Raw genomic sequence first — 16072 nt, 5'->3', positions numbered from 1 at the left:
CTGCACCGTCAACATACGTGGTAGTCAAGGGTATCGCTGGCCCGGTAGCAGGAAAGTGCTGTTCAGTCCATGTTCGAAGCTTCCCGTCTTGGCTAGAGTGATAGACTGTTCGCAGCGAGATGCCAGTATCTTCTCGATATCGCCACCGAACCTCGCACTCGTGATTTTCGGATCCGTACTTCAGAGACTTTCGTTCGACCTGAACGTTGCGACATATTCGCTTCCAGTCGAGTGCAGCGTCTCCTAATGCCATGGTTGCCAAGGATGTGCGCGAGAGACTGCGCCGCAAAGTGGGAGATAAGGGCTTCTCTGAGGCAGTACCCGTTGACGACGGTGATGCGGGCGAAGAGTTTTCGCTACAGGCAACTGTGGAACTAAAAGGTATCCTATTAGGCTCAAGCGATGTCGGTCTAGGCGACTGCGACCAATCGACTGATCCAAAGTAATCTGGAGACGATGGCTGTAGACCCAAGGTCGGGCGGCTGCTGCCCATGGAGTCACTCAAGCTTTCTTGGCCAAACATGGTGAAGTTCCCGGAGTGATCTGTCTCGAGGGTGTAGGTTCGCAATGGAGCTGGTGGCATGTTGCGGACCTGCTGCTTCATCGCGTCGCTTGGGACCAAGTGTGAGCGTTTCTCCGCCGTAGCTCGCTTTGCGCGATTCTCCTCGATGAAAATGGCGTCATCAACCTGCCGTCTCAGATGATATAGTACAGCAGCTGTCTGAACATCACCAGTAGAATACGTAGCAGGTGTGTCTCCCAGAGAAAGAGGCCGCGATAGTCCCGCTTCTTGAGCAACACGTTCGTCCTCACTTTGCAGCCATCGATCAAAGATTTTCCATTCGCTGAACAACGGGTGTTCGTCGGAAGACGCGAGTGCCAGTGGTGCGCGGTTGCTTGGGGCACCAAGAGTGTTTGTGGAGTAAGAGCGGCCGCCGAGGTTTACTGTACGAGACGGCGCAGCGTCGAGAAGACGCTGAGTCTGCTTGGTTGCCTCGAGATGTAGCCGCCTAACGACGGTCAGCGACTGTTGTTTCGAGTACGAAAGAGGCTTACAATTGCAGAAAGGAAATGCACATGTTCAGCGCTTGGTAATGGCCGCTGATCTGTTTCCTCAGCCCATCGATCTCCTTTTCCATCCCGATGTATCTGATCGTGAAGATGAACTTCTTGACGGTCATCTTCTTATCGACGAGATGTTCAGCGTATGGCTCCAGGGTCTTTTCACACTTCTTCAGCGTGTCTTCGAAATCCTGGACAGGGAATGCTGCGCGTTGTTATCTCGCGTCAGTGCATGCCGCAAATGTAGTACACAGATGAACGTGCTCACGTAGCGGCTGGCCATATTGTCTCATTAGCTCGCCCAGCTCTTTGAGACAGCCATGAAATGTGGTGAATTCCTTAACAAGCCCACTGACTTGCGCTTCCGAATTTTCGTTGGCATCTAGTGGCAATGATGAGCGAGGTGGTCCCTGATGATTGCCATCAGAGGGGGGTAGCTGGCGCCATACCTTTGAACGCAAGATATACACGGGTCGAAATCTCCAACAATTTCAGAACATCGGACGGACTGCACCCAAAGGACATATTCGTAGGGTTGCGCCGCGCTCAAGCGCAACAGAGTTTGTGTAAAGACTGCTCATACGTTATAGAACTGTTGGTGCACAGTAGGGACAATCATCGTCCAAGCATCAGGCTTCCATGAAAAGGACAAGCAGGTGTAGTAAGAACCACCTGAGCTTACGGTCGTCTCTTCGTCACGCGTCCGATAGAGCTAGCCTAAGGTAGACCGCTCCGGCATCTGGGGGGTGGCTCACGGCGCTGCTGACATCCTGCTACCGCTCAGGCACGCAAACTCGTCGAAGCCTTCTACTGTCGGCAGCAATCAGGGCAGCCCAGGGCAGCCATGAGCTTATCCAAAGGTGGCGGACAGCTCGTGTTTGTGCATGTGGCGGTATTAGAATGGTACGCCTAATTCGGCATAGTAGCTTTTGGCGTTCAATGAGGTTGCGAAGATCAACACGTGGGGGAGCGAACGGCCATGGTCGACTACCAGACGGGCCAGCCAACTCCAGGGCTCGATTCAGCCACGCGTGGCTTTCCCTTGGAATCTCGGAACATGTTTTGATGCAGCCTGCACGAACTCACAAGGAACCGGATTTCATAAAGCAAGATGCTGTTGCCCACTCATCGCAGCGTTCGCAGCTGAACGACCTCGGAAGCATCGCAAACCGGAGGAGCCGGAGAATGCACCATGATTTAGACATCAGCAGCAACCACACATTCCAAAGGACTCCAGTGATGAAGGCCTGGACGCTTGGATCGCGGCAATGAACGCCACCAAGCCTGACTTCGGCGAACCAAACGAGATTGGATGCGCTGATTGAGAACGCACGAATAGCGCCAGTTCGCATGCGTCCTCTTCTGTTGACCGGTTTGCCTTGTGGTATCGGGCTATGCACGCTGTCTGAAATCTGCCTTCGGTAGTCCGTGTCATGGTGGAGGCTGAAGCTTTGCGCATTCACAATATGAAAGATGCTGCCCCAAGGCGGTTCTGCACGACAGACCCCGTTACATACTGACTATTGCCGAAACCCTCGCACGTAGGTACAACTACCATACTGTTACAGTTCTGTCACCCCTATCGCTACAATGGGCCTCCGTAAATGGATCATGCGTCCAATGAGAGGCCATCAAGTTGGGGTGCCGGACATAACAACAGGCGGGAGCGGTATACCGGTAGGTTTCCCTCTGCCACTCGTAGTAGTCCTAGGATCGATCTTCTCTCGCTAATCCGATGGACAGGAGATAAGGCGTCGACGGTGGACTCTCGCGACGATTGATTCAGCGCCCTTCCAAGTCTGGGTAGTAGTAGTAGCTGGGATCGGCTTCCTAACAGATTCGTTCGGCCTTTTTGCTTTGAATGTCGTTACCCCCATGCTCGGTTATGTCTACTGGCCTAATCGCAACGAAGGCGGTATACCCTCGGTGCCGTCCTCTGTCAAGACAGCCATGATGTGTTCCACACTAGCGGGTACAATGGTCGGCCAGATAGGATTCGGCTTCGCGGCAGACATATTGGGCCGACGAAAAATGTATGGTCTTGAGCTGGTAATCGTCATCGTTGGCACAATGCTGCTGCTCATGAGTTCGAACGGGGAGAAGAACAGCATGGCAATTGGAGGATGGCTGATCACCTGGCGAGCGATCATGGGTAAGAAGCGAATTGATGTACGAATGCATCGTAAGACTGACGATAACTAGGGATCGGTATCGGGGCGGACTACCCTTTGAGTGCTGTAGGTATTGTTTCCAACGTGACCGTGCTGATGCTAATCGTGGGTTCAGGTCATTACTGCCGAGTTCGCACCTCGCAAACATCGTGCGCGAATGTTGAGCTGGGTTTTCTTCGCCCAACCTGTTGGACAGCTGCTCGCCAATGTTCTATCACTTGCTGCAGTGGAGTCGTACAAGCCATGGATCAAGGAGGCCACGCAGTCTTGTCAGCCTGCCGACTTGGAGTGCTTCCGAGCTATCGATCGACTTTGGAGGCTCGTAGTTGGGATCGGCATTGTGCCGGCTCTCATCGCTCTGCTGTTTCGATTCACGATACCAGAGAGTCCGAGGTATACGCTGGACATCTTGCAAAACACAAAAAGCACCCTCGAAGATACGGCGAACTACTTTGGTGCGCCCGGAACAGACCCCGAACATGGCGAGAGGGAACTGCTAGATCTGGCTGCAACACAGGAAGTTTCGAGGCCTGTATCGAGGCAATCGACCAACGCTTCGGTGATTGCACCCGACGAGGAGATTGAGAGCGACAGTGACTCCGGACACCGACTCAGTGACGTACATCTTCGTCCCGCCGCAGCGCCTCGCGGCCGGCTTCCTCCAGGCGACCCGGATTTTGTTCCTCCACTTGCCTCGTGGGCCGACGCAAAACAATTCTTTATAGCGGAGAAAAACTGGCAGTACCTTCTAGGAACGTCGTTGGCCTGGCTGTTTCTCGATTTCGCGTGTAGGTACACTGCCAGACCACTGCGGTAAAACCACTAACTTTGAGACAGTCTATGGGTTGGGCCTCTCTTCACCAGAAATTGTCAGCCACATCTGGCAGGGAAACAACAACAGCAGATCTTCCGTCTACCAGACGTTGAGTGATAATAGCAAACACACCCTGGTGATGGTTTCCATAGGGACAGTTGTCGGCGGCCTGCTAATGATCAAGATTGTCAAGCATGCTTCGCCAAAAGTGATTCAGTTCTGGGGGTTCTTGGTTCTATTCGTTCTCTTCATCGTAACCGGAAGTGCTTGGACCAACCTACTCGACAGCAGTCGCTCGGGACTCATTGTGCTTTACGTGCTCAGCCACATCGCCTTCAACCTGGGACCGAATGTGACGACTTTTAGTAAGTGATATCCGTGTGCGACCTGTTGTGAAACATCTACTAATTTCGTGCATCAAGTTATCCCTGCCGAGATATTCCCTACGAGGTACCGGTGCACCTGCCACGGCATAGCTGCGGCTAGTGGCAAACTCGGGTGAGGACAAACCGCGGAAGAACTGCATATGAGACATTTACTGACTTCGAAAACTCGCACCATAGGTCTTGGGTGGTGCAAGTCTTTCTGGCATATGCATTCCAATCCGACAAATCCGAACCCACAAGCGATTTTGAATGGGAACGCAAGAATTTCGGACATATCCTGCAAGTAATGAGCGCTTTCATGCTAGCAGGTGCCGTAACAACATATTTCTTGGTCCCGGAAACAAGAGACCACGATAACAAGAGTCGGACACTGGAGGTTTTGGCGTGTGGCAAGAAGGTTATCGATGAGCTGAACCGCCAGCGGAAGAAGGAAGATGAAGACGACTGAGATGGATTGTACCAGAATGAACTTGATGAAGTTAGGGAAGATACGGTAGTCGGTTGCAGATGATGAAGCAATGGACAAGCGTAGTAGCGTAGTCGGCTGAATGTTGATGATGCGGTACCCAGCCACCCGGCCCCACATCCCTCCAGGGCTGGTCAATGACGCAGGAGGCACGTTTGGCGCTAATTTCGTCCGGAGCTACGCAGCTTCTTCTGACCCTCACGTGCTGCTATCTTGAGTACCCACCATTGCGAAGCCTGGGCCCCGAAGACGATGGTGTGCTTCCTTCCATCAGATTCCATCGGAGGATGCTAGGAAAATGACACGGACATGTCTCCTTCTCTCAGTCAGGACGTTACGGGACCGTCCGGGAGGGGGATATAAGAGAAGAGGCTTGATGGGCAATGTCCGAGATGTTGCATAATGAATGATAGTAGAACAAAAAGATGACTTGAGGGAACCGATAGCTGCCTGCCCCTGTCGTACAGCTCTTCAAAGCGCCTTCGCGTCTATTGCCAAAGCAAGGTGATTTTCTTCCACCATGGCCCTTTCATATTCATTGTTCGCGCCGGCACCTCCTCAGCAAGCACCTGATCCAGACCCGTCTTCAGATCTACCTCTGCTGGATCATAAGCCCGCCTATCGCTCCAGGCCCAGATGCGATGCCCCCCATAGAACAGGAAGAACATGGGAATACCCACGTACGCAGTAAAGAAAGAGCTAACGTCCCACTTCTCAGGCCAGAAGACATCGAACCCGTTGACCAAACAGAGAATTGTAAAGCTGATGATGACGCACCAAGCACCCCACTTGTTCACCGGTGAGCGATATGGAAGATCCGTGATGTTTTGCGTTTCGCAGGCTTTCCGGAAGCGCAGAAAGATGATGCCGCAGCAGATCCAGGAGATGAATCCAGACGTGTTTGTTAAATTCACGAACCAGTTAAAGACGACCGCACTCTCGCTGCCTACGTTTAGGTATGCCAGAACGCAGAACAACGAAGAGGCAGTAACAGCCCAATACGGTACACCGGACTTGGTGCATGCTTTGAAGACGGAAGGTGCGTTGCCAGACAGGGCGAGCGCGTATAGCGAGCGCGAGGACAAAAATAGGAAGGAGTTTCCGGACGACCATGCACTGATGATGATACCTGCGTTGATGATGCTGTCCAGCACGGGGATGCCAGCGTTCTTAATTCCCGCAACAAAGGGCGACGAGCCAGCTCCAGAACCACCAGACGTAATGATGGGGTCGTCGGAGGGGCAAATGATTCCGATAGCCAGTACGCTGCCAACATAGAAGAAGAGTAGGCGGTATATGTATCTGCGTGCCGCAGTAGGCAAGTTGCGACGCGGTGACTGCATCTCGCCACCTGTTGCAACGAGAAGCTCGGGAGCAAACGTGAAGGGGAACTAGACATGAGGGTCAGACAAGTAGATATAAGGCTTCGCCGGAAGCATGCTTACAGCAGAGAGTACCATAGTGGATAAGAGGGCCACAAATCGCCCAGCATTTCCTTCTTCTAGATACGTATTCGCCGCGCCAGGGTTCTTCCAGTACCGGAAGCCGAGTCGGTCATGCTGTGGACCGCCGCCTTTAAGATAAATGTATAAAGTCAGTGGTTGTATCATACGCAGTTTGTGCAGGGGTATTACTAACCCCAAAACAAAACAAATGACAGAATCAGGAGCCCTAAAATCATGATAACCTTTGTTCCGGCAAACCAGAACTCTGTCTCGCCGTAGAACCTGACTGGAAAGCAGTTCAGTCCAACGATGACAATGATCATGACTGTGATCCACACTGCGATGTTCACGGGCGGGTTCCAATACTCAATGACCAACCCGGCTGCCGTGATTTCGTAAGGCACAAGGATACCGAGCGAGTAGAAGTATAGCCAACCCAGGCCGAACCCCATAGAGCGCGACACATAGCGGTAACCGAAAAGGTTCTGAAGGTACAAGGTCAGTCGTGTGTCACATGCCTTGGGTACGGCCACAAGTTACCATGGAAGACCCCGGGGTCGGCAGATAGGCCGCGACTTCAATGATACCCGCAACGGTACAAAAGATCAAGAACGACATGGCGATGTACGTGGACAGGATGAAGGCCGGGCCGCCACGAGCGAGGGTTTGGCCTGAGCCGACAAAGAGCCCAGTACCTATTGTGCCACCCAACGCAATCATTTGAGCATGTCTACGTTCCGTCAGTCTTTGAGGATATAGGGTATCAAGAGGGGTCTACTGACCGTGACTTCAGACCACGCTGGGTAGTCTCATAACGCTCGTCGAATATCTCTCCCGCAATAATCTCTGGATCGACCGCGGAGCTTTTCCTGCGACTCGCCGTATGCGACTTGCGAACATGGCCAATGCCATAGTCCACGCTCTGTTCTTCGATAGCCGAGTCTTCTGCCTTCTTCTCGGACATGACTGCTTTTGGGACTCTGACGGTAAACAATCAGTCAAGAAGTAGAAAAGGGAGTTGAATTGTAGATAAGAGTCTTGCATGCAGTCGGATCAAGTAAACCCGGTCAGCATGCTAGCCGTGTAACCAAGGAATGCTTGTCCAGCTGCGATACGTAGTCCCACGCGGATTCACCAAGCCGGACATGATAACCCCAGATGAACGCTGATATGGCTTTCTCCATACGCTCACGTCAAGCCGCGGACGATGGTCCGGTGGAACGAGTCGAGACTGGCAAGGATACGAACCAGGGCTGAAGATAGGCGCCGATAAGGACAACGGCAAGAGAGTACAAGAGCTGATAAGCTTCTTCAGTGTTCATAGACGAGCTAGGCTACTTGTAGAGATGTTCGATTCCATCTGCACATCCATGGGTGCAGCATGGAACTGCGCAGCTGCGTAGAAGTGCTTGTGTGCAGGTGGTCTCGGAAGGCACGACAAACACGCTCGCACATAGAACATGCCCAGGTGTGCTTGGCGAGCCTTACATCTTGGTATCGAATCAGGAATTGGAGTACGAGATATAGGCCTACAAGAAGTAGTGATGCACCAGGGATGCCCACTAACACGGCGTGTTGTTATCGCAATCGTCCGAACAGCGCCGTCCAAGCCTGTTTCGGCTAGCAATCCATCTAGCTGAGAGAGGCAGCTACGGTTGTCATCATTCCGCCATACATGTTCCAAGCGTAGGCAACACGCTTAAGTTTCGGAATATGAGTGATGTAGAGCAGCTGTCGTAAACGCGACCAGCAAGATTAGCGCACTTTCCGCCAAGGGCTTTTCGCATGTGGAGTAGACGGGCCAAGGTACGATGGCTATTGAGCACCATGCCAAGAAGGTGTTACTGCATGGATATGGGAGTTGCTACAAGAGTTCTACCTAGCTACATCTCGAGTCCACGGGTGGTGTTCTAGGTGTCGGGATAGACAGGCGTGTCGGAGACTCTGTGACCGATGCAACCCGAGTGTCTTTGGTGTATTCCTGCAAGAGTATGACTTGTTTCACGACACAACTTGATGGTTTGTGACTACAATAAACATCTCACGTTACTGTCTGGCATCAACTGACAACCTCCTGGCCTCACCATGTCAATTCCTTCTGCGGTCTCTTGACCATGTCTGGAGGTACACAACCCCACGAGCATACGCTAACTCTCAGTGGAAGAAAGTCACCTGAGCCCCGACTCCAGAATTCAACCCACTCGGCGCGTGCCACAACGTAATGCTTGCGACAGGCATGGCACTCGCGGAAGAGACCGTATCCGTCGGCAGCGTTCGCTTCTGCTCGCGAGAGAATGGCTTCCACCATGGGGAGAGCACACGGGCTGAGGTAGTCGCGTATTTTGTGGGGCTCCAAAGAGTGAAGTGCCATATGCAGGGTCGTTGTGAAGAGGGAGGAAACTTTGCTTGTGCACGGAGGGACGAACCACGGTGAGGAAGGTAGGCCGTATGTACCCTGATTCGTCTCGATGATGACCGGGTAGTGTTCCTGGTCGGAAGTAGGGAGCTTTGGAGAGCCCTTGAGAAGCTTGCCATCCTGCCCATAGTAAGAAACCAGAGTCCGAGCAATGTACCGTGGCGCGTGGGCAACGGCATCGCCCTCTACTAAAGCCTCTAGGCGCAACGACGGGTGGTGCGAATAGAAGCCAACATCTTCAGCGGCGCACTCTCGGGCGTCGTCTGCACCGCCAAAAGAGTTGGCCCAGGACTCGAAATAGCGGATGCGCCAGACAGCCTGGTCGCGGTCTTGGCACGTTGCCAGCGTTGGATAGAGATGAGCGAGCTGCTTGTTTGCGTCTTCTCGTACGTCATCGAGGTGGCGAAGGGGCCCTTGGTGTTGCTTCTGGTAGTCGGTGAGGGAGAAGCGGCGGAAGGACATTGGCTGGAGCAGATCGGTACCCATGAGAGTGAGGCGGGTCATGTTTCCATGTGGGGCAAGAAGAGTGACGATGTCGAAGGGGAGGTAGTGAAGCTTGTTGAGGGATACGTCGAGGGCCTCGAGCTTGCGCAGGCGGCTGATTTGCTGGGGAAGCTCGTCGATGTCGTTCTGGCGCAGATAGAGGCCAGTGAGATCGTCGAGGTGGAACAAAGCGGGCACGAGGCGACGGAGCTTGTTCTTGCCGAGGTTGACGTGGAGCCTGGGGAGCAGAGAGCGGTACTGGCCCGCCGTGGGGAGCTCATTGTCGTAGACGGGAGGGTGGCTGATGACGGAATTGAGCTCGCCAATGCGTGTGATGTCGCGGTCGGCGAGGTCGAGGCCAACGAGGTCGTACGACTCGCGGTCCGCGGCAAGGCCGTCGTCGATGTGCCGGTTGAAGACGGCCGCTGGAGCGGCGTGTCTCGCCACGTCGACGTCGACGTCCATGGCCTCATCGTCGGCAGCTCGCGCATGGAGCGAGCGGGGGAGCGAGACGGCGGCGCGGAGAGAGGCTGGCGGCATGTACGGGGGCAGGGGCAGGTCGTCGCAGCTGCTGGTCGCGTCGCTGAGCATGTAGATGCCCGAGTCCAAGTTGCGCGCGAACTTGGTCTTCTTGACTTGGGGGCTGGCGTGGGCAGACGCGTGCGTGTCCCACCACGCGCCCTTGCGCTTGTTCTTGTGTATGCGCGGGGACTCGTAGTTGGCCACGTCGACCGACTCGCACGAGTCGTCGCTGGAGAAGACGGGCGGAGGGGAGCTCGACTTGGTGGTGAAGGCCGTGGGGTGCCGCTCGAAGAAGGGGCTGGGCGCGAGGTCGTCGGCGCCCGCGAATGGCGGCGAAGAGGGCAGCGCCTCGTCAAAGTCCATGGCGAGCTGGTAGTCGGCGTCGGCGTCGTCGTCGTTGCGCAGGAGAGATGCCGCCGCTGTGGGAGGAGGCTGCGCCGACGCGTGCCACGGCCTCGGCAGCCACGAACCCCCCGTCATAGCTTCGTGCAGGGTGGCCGATACCACCCCATCACGTGACTATCCCAGATGAGCGATAGGTCCCTACCAGACCTCGGGAACCTGGAGAAGAGCTGCGTGCGTGACTGGGGCACACGAAGCCGAGCGGACAAGCATATCAAGACGCAAAGGGCGTGAGTGAATATTCAACGGACCCAGACTTGATGCTGACATTTGGTTTAGTCTTCAATGTTCTCCTAGCATGAGGTGAGGTTGCGGCGACGGTGCACTGTAAACCACGCTGTCGGCACACGTCGGCCCGTCTGGGGCAGGTCATGGCACGATGGCCCTACCGCGTCGCACACAATCGATGACGCGACGGCAGACAGGACAGGAGGCGCAGCGATGCCAGGATGCCAGGATGTGCACGCGAGGCTTGTCATGACTGGGCGCTGTCTGGGCGGATGCAGTCGCCGAGCCGCGTTCGAACAGCGTGCTCAGGCAGTGCCGGGCGAGAGTCTTGCCAACTGTGGTAGACATGGACCCAGCTACGGGAGCAGGCTGAGGTAAGCCGGGCCGCTGGGCAGGCACGCAGCGTGTTGGCACTTTCCAAGCTTGGCGCCCCATGTGGATCATGGCGACGGCCCTGGAGGGCTGGCGCGGGTCCAAGACGTCGGACAAGACGTCGTCTGCTCGGCGTCGTTCCGTATACGCTGGGTACGGGGCGCGGCATTGGCGTCGTCTCTTCGCCATCCATGCTTCAAGACGCTCTCTGCGCCTTTCCACTCTCCGAAGAGAAGCAGGATGCTTCCACGCGCGGCCTTGTAGCGACTGCGACCCCATCTCGAGACGACGCTCCAAGACTACAAAGCCACCATGGCGGGCGCAATCGTGAGCCAGACATGGATCCTCACCAAGAAGACGCTGCTCGTCGTCTTCGTGCGCCACTGGTTCTTCACGAGTGTCCGCGCATTCTGGGCTCCCATTATCTTTGTATGTCGACGCCTCGTCGCCCCCCTCCGCACAACAATGGCTAACCAGGGCTCTGCCGCAGATGTTCTTCATATCTTATGCGAAAAACTTCTTTGTCCCGCCGTCAGAGTACGGCATCGGTGAGCCGTCTCTCATCCGCTCCTTTCCCGACGCCCTCAGCGCTGCCCAAGGCGGCCGTGACAAGGTCGTCTTCGTCAACAACGGACACACTGGTGGCGACATTCAAGACGTCATTGCACAGCTATCCACCCAGGTCCGCGACGCTGGCCTGCAGGCCGTGACTATTCAGCAGGATGTTCAACTGCTTTCGACGTGCGAGAGCTCGCTGCGGGGCGCCAGCACATGCTATGGTGCAGTGTCCTTCCTTTCCAGTCCGAGCCAAGGCCAGGGCGAGAGCTGGAACTACACCATCCGATCCGACGGAGCGCTGGGAGAGGAAATCTACGTGGGCCAGGACGACAACGATGTCCAGATCTACATTCTGCCCTTCCAGCGCGCCATCGACCAGGCCATCGCCTCCGTCGAGGGCTCTGCTGCCATCCCCGCCACCGACGAGTACCCGTACACAGAGCGTACGCAGCAAGAATACGACGATCGCATCAGGACCCTGTACATGGGCGCACTCATCAACATCATGGGCGTGGCTCTGTACATTGGCGTGTGCGGCGTCACCTATCAGCTCACGGGGCAAATGGCCGAGGAGAGAGAACGCGGCATATCCCAGCTGGTCGAAGCCATGTCGCCCGCCAAAAAGCCATGGCACACGCAGTTTGCCCGTCTTCTGTCCATGCACATTGCTTTCGACATCATCTACTTCCCGGGCTGGGTCATTATGGGCGCCATCCTTTGGGCTCTGGCTTTCCAAACCTCCAACGCTGCCATATTGATCATCTTCCACATCCTTGCTGGCCTGTCCTTGACCAGCTTCTCCATCTTCGGCGCAGCTTTCTTCCGCAAAGCCCAACTATCTGGTATCACCATCGTCATCGTCCCGATCCTCCTGGCCATCATCGCCCAAGTCGCTGGACCTTTCAGCACAGCAGCTGTATACGTTCTGAGCCTGCTCTTTCCGTCCATCAACTACGTCTTCTTCATTATTTGCGTGGCCCGTTTTGAGCGACAGCTCGTTGGAATGAACCTCGTCCAAGCCGCGCCCGACTACCAGGACCACATCTGGACTACTCCCGGCATCGTCTTCTGCATATTTGCCATTATACAGACTTTTGTGTACCCTGTTCTGGGCGCTCTTGTTGAGCGCTGGCTCTACGGCACCGTTTCGGCCGATCGGAAGACTACAACGTCTTCGCCGGATCACAACATCATCCTGACAAACTTTTGTAAGCACTGGACTCCCAGTTGGTTTCGCAGCAACGTCCTTGCCAAGTTCGGCGTCAAGCCACCGGAAACAGTCGTCGCCGTGCAAGACTTCAGCATGAAGGCGCGCAAAGGCCAGATTATGGTTTTGCTTGGTGCCAATGGTAGTGGCAAGTCCACCACGCTGGACGCCATCGCGGGTCTCAACTCCATCACTAGTGGAGCGATCGAGATTGATGGCACCGGAGGCCTTGGACTGTGCCCCCAGAAAAATGTCATGTGGGATGAGCTGACTGTTTACGAACACGTTCGTATCTTTAACCAGTTAAAGTCAACCGGCACCTACGATACCAAAGATACCATGGAAAACCTAATACGCGCTTGCGATCTGGGGCACAAGATCAGAGCACAGTCCTGCACACTTTCTGGGGGTCAAAAGCGCAAGCTTCAGCTGGCCATGATGTTCACCGGCGGTTCAAAAGTCTGCTGTGTCGATGAGGTGTCGTCCGGATTGGATCCACTCTCGCGAAGGAAGATCTGGGAGATTCTACTCGCTGAGCGGGGTGACCGCACCTTCTTGCTCACGACACATTTTCTCGACGAGGCAGATGTCCTTGCCAACTACGTTGCCATCCTTTCCCGCGGTATCCTCAAAACCAAGGGTACTTCGGTTCAGCTCAAACATGAAGTCGGCGCTGGATACCACGTTACGTATCCGAAAGACGCTCCTGTCAAGCCCCCAGTGGATGCCATCAAGAAACCGGCACCTTCCGAAGGCATGCTACAGTACCAATTCGAGAACGCACTGCCCGCCACCAAATTCGTTGATATTCTGAGACATCATGACGTCAAGAACTACGACATTGTTGGCCCGACATTGGAGGATGTCTTCCTGGCCAATGCTGAGGAAGTCAAGGAGTACAACCTAATGGACGCTGACCACGGTGGGCAAGCTGGAACCCCAACGTCGGACAAGGATCGAGACGTACCTTCAGATCACTCTGACACCGACAAGACGCTAGAAATGAGCAAAGGTCGTGGCACTAGTCTACTCAGGCAGATACTCATACTTGTACAGAAGCGTATCACCATTGTCAAACGCAACTTTTGGCCCTACATATTCGCGTTACTCCTTCCGATTGTGGCGGCGGGACTAGTCACACTGTTCCTAAAGGATTACGAGGCTGTGGGATGCGATCCTGGAGCCAGCGCTAACGACCCTACCATATTCTCGCTTTCCAACGTAGACGATGTCCCTCTCATCCCCATCGGTCCGGCAAGTACCGTCGGTCCTGCTATCGACACCATCATTCAACGAACAGGAGTCTCCGAGGACAGTTTTCACCTCGTGGACACACTCGATGAATTCAACGACTACGTCAACACGCGTTTCCGCAACATCACACCCGGTGGCTTCTTCCTAAATGATAACGGCCCGCCACTCATGGCTTACCTTGCTAATGGCGGTGTCATCGGTGGCCTCATCACACTGAATACTCTCGACAACATCTTGACAAACATCACCATCTCCACACAGTACCAGCAATTCGCCGTGCCATTTGCTCCTAATATGGGCGACACGCTACAGCTGATCTTGTATTTTGGCCTGGCCATGTGTGTCTACCCAGCGCTATTTGCTCTATATCCGACACAAGAGCGGCTTAGGAATGTCCGAGCGCTGCACTACAGCAACGGTATCCGGGCTGTGCCACTGTGGCTGGCATACACGGCGTTTGATTTCCTGTTCGTCCTTGTGATCTCTGCCGTCACTACAGGGATCTTTGCTGCAGTAAGTTCCTATTGGCACATACAAATCTGCATGGCTAACGTTGCTACAGGCTTCCGATGCGTGGTATGCACCAGGGTACCTCTTCGTGGTGTTCTTTCTCTACGGCCTGTGTGCGACGCTCTTTGCTTACCTAATCTCCATTGTCGTCACGTCGCAACTGGCGGCATTTGCCTTCGCTGCTGGAGGCATGGTGTCGCTCTACCTAATATACTTTATCGGTTACATGGCCATACTGACTTACGCACCCGCATACGCCATTGACTCCTACATTCAGTACTTCCACTGGACTGTCTCGTTGATCTCGCCCTCAGCAAGCCTACTGAGGACGCAACTGCTTTCTCTCAACTCTTTCAGCGTACTATGCGATGGCAATCAAATTCCCAGCTATCCTGGCGCTTTGACAGTGTACGGAGGACCCATTTTGTATCTCATTGTACAAATCATATTGCTTTTCACCGCTCTCGTGTGGTGGGACTCGGGCTACCGACCCGCGTTTCTCAACCGAGAAAAAAGCCGTCAGCAGCACTCGGAAGAGAACGTGGATACCATCCCTCCTGCTGTCGCTGCCGAAATAACACGCGCTGAGCAGAGCAAAGACAGCCTACGTGCGCTGCATTTACACAAAACGTTCGGCTCCAATCACGCTGTGAACGACATCACCTTTGGCATCCCCCAAGGCCAGGTTTTCGCTCTTCTTGGTCCCAATGGTGCTGGAAAGTCCTCGACTATCTCGCTCATCCGTGGAGACATTCATCCTACGACACACATCAACGGAGGTGGTGACGTTCTGATCGAAGACATCTCAATCATCAGCAAGCGTGCAGCCGCACGAGGTCATCTCGGTGTGTGTCCGCAATTCGATGCCATGGATTCAATGACAGTAACGGAACATCTATACTTCTACGCTCGCGCTCGCGGCGTCCCCGACCCAAAGACCAGTGTTGATGCGATCCTCCAGGCTACCAGTTTGGGGCGCTTTCACGACCGTCTCGCGTCCAAACTCTCGGGTGGTAATAAGCGGAAGCTCAGTCTGGGCATTGCATTGATGGGCAATCCGTCTGTTTTACTGTTGGACGAACCGTCCTCGGGTATGGATGCAGCTGCGAAGAGAGTCATGTGGCGCACACTGCTCGGTGTAGCGGCACCTGGGCGTGCCTTGTTGATCACCACTCATTCCATGGAAGAAGCGGACAAGCTCGCCACCCGCGTCGGTATCATGAAGCGCAAAATGCTTGCGCTGGGGACAGTCAGTGATCTAGGGCAGCAGTATGGCGATGCTTGGGTCGTACAGCTTGTGCTCAAATCTGCACCCGAAACCACAGAAAAAGAGATGGAAGCCGTAAAGCAATGGGTTCAGAGGAAGATTCCCGGTGTTCAGCTCGACAAGTGGGGTTCGCGAGGTGGAGGCCACGGACAACTCCGATTCAAAGTACTCAAGGCTGCTTCCCCCGAATCGACTGCATCGCCCGCGCATCTTGACAATGCTCAAGATGGCAAGGTCACCGAAGCAGAGGTTCATCAAATCAACACTTCGTCCTCAGCTGCTTCAGCATCTGATCTAGGCGGCATTCCCGGCCTCATCCAGTTGCTAGAATCTAATCGCCAAGAGCTAGGCTTGGAATACTACTCGGTTTCGCCTACCACCTTGGACGAGGTGTTCCTCCGTGTTGTTGGCGAGGAGGAGGAAGAGACGAGTGGAAAGAAACCAAAGGGTACAAAGAGGAATGGATGGGGTCGCTTCATATGCTGTGGCTTGCTGCCTGCTTAGAGTGT

The 16072-nt window shown here is 54.6% G+C and overlaps 5 protein-coding genes across 5 annotated transcripts; 2 read left to right on the top strand and 3 right to left on the bottom strand.

The window, feature by feature from the left end:
* Positions 1-1052: 1052 nt before the first annotated feature.
* Positions 1053-1345, bottom strand: J4E84_003855 (uncharacterized protein; the record flags this gene model as incomplete). The annotated part of the gene is made up of 2 exons (XM_049386464.1): positions 1053-1253; positions 1331-1345. The coding sequence occupies 2 exons, from the start codon at positions 1343-1345 to the stop codon at positions 1053-1055; spliced, it is 216 nt and encodes a 71-aa protein (XP_049246313.1).
* Positions 1346-3210: 1865 nt separating this feature from the next.
* J4E84_003854 (uncharacterized protein) lies at positions 3211-4050 on the top strand (the record flags this gene model as incomplete). The annotated part of the gene is made up of 2 exons (XM_049386463.1): positions 3211-3214; positions 3461-4050. 2 exons carry the CDS (start codon positions 3211-3213, stop codon positions 4048-4050), a joined length of 594 nt encoding a protein of 197 aa, XP_049246312.1.
* A 1337-nt stretch (positions 4051-5387) lies between these two features.
* Positions 5388-7308, bottom strand: J4E84_003853 (uncharacterized protein; the record flags this gene model as incomplete). The annotated part of the gene is made up of 5 exons (XM_049386462.1): positions 5388-6290; positions 6345-6472; positions 6538-6829; positions 6885-7074; positions 7127-7308. The coding sequence occupies 5 exons, from the start codon at positions 7306-7308 to the stop codon at positions 5388-5390; spliced, it is 1695 nt and encodes a 564-aa protein (XP_049246311.1).
* A 1116-nt stretch (positions 7309-8424) lies between these two features.
* On the bottom strand, positions 8425-10245 carry J4E84_003852 (uncharacterized protein; the record flags this gene model as incomplete). The annotated part of the gene is made up of 1 exon (XM_049386461.1): positions 8425-10245. The coding sequence occupies one exon, from the start codon at positions 10243-10245 to the stop codon at positions 8425-8427; it is 1821 nt and encodes a 606-aa protein (XP_049246310.1).
* Positions 10246-11079: 834 nt separating this feature from the next.
* On the top strand, positions 11080-16067 carry J4E84_003851 (uncharacterized protein; the record flags this gene model as incomplete). Its single annotated transcript, XM_049386460.1, has 3 exons — positions 11080-11196; positions 11258-14299; positions 14349-16067. The coding sequence occupies 3 exons, from the start codon at positions 11080-11082 to the stop codon at positions 16065-16067; spliced, it is 4878 nt and encodes a 1625-aa protein (XP_049246309.1).
* Positions 16068-16072: the final 5 nt, after the last annotated feature.

Source organism: Alternaria hordeiaustralica (assembly GCF_023758085.1).
Source record: "Alternaria hordeiaustralica strain BMP 2776 chromosome Unknown scaffold_5, whole genome shotgun sequence".
Taxonomy (NCBI): domain Eukaryota; kingdom Fungi; phylum Ascomycota; class Dothideomycetes; order Pleosporales; family Pleosporaceae; genus Alternaria; species Alternaria hordeiaustralica.
Note: the sequence above shows the minus strand (reverse complement) of the source record. Positions and strands in the feature narration are given on the sequence as shown.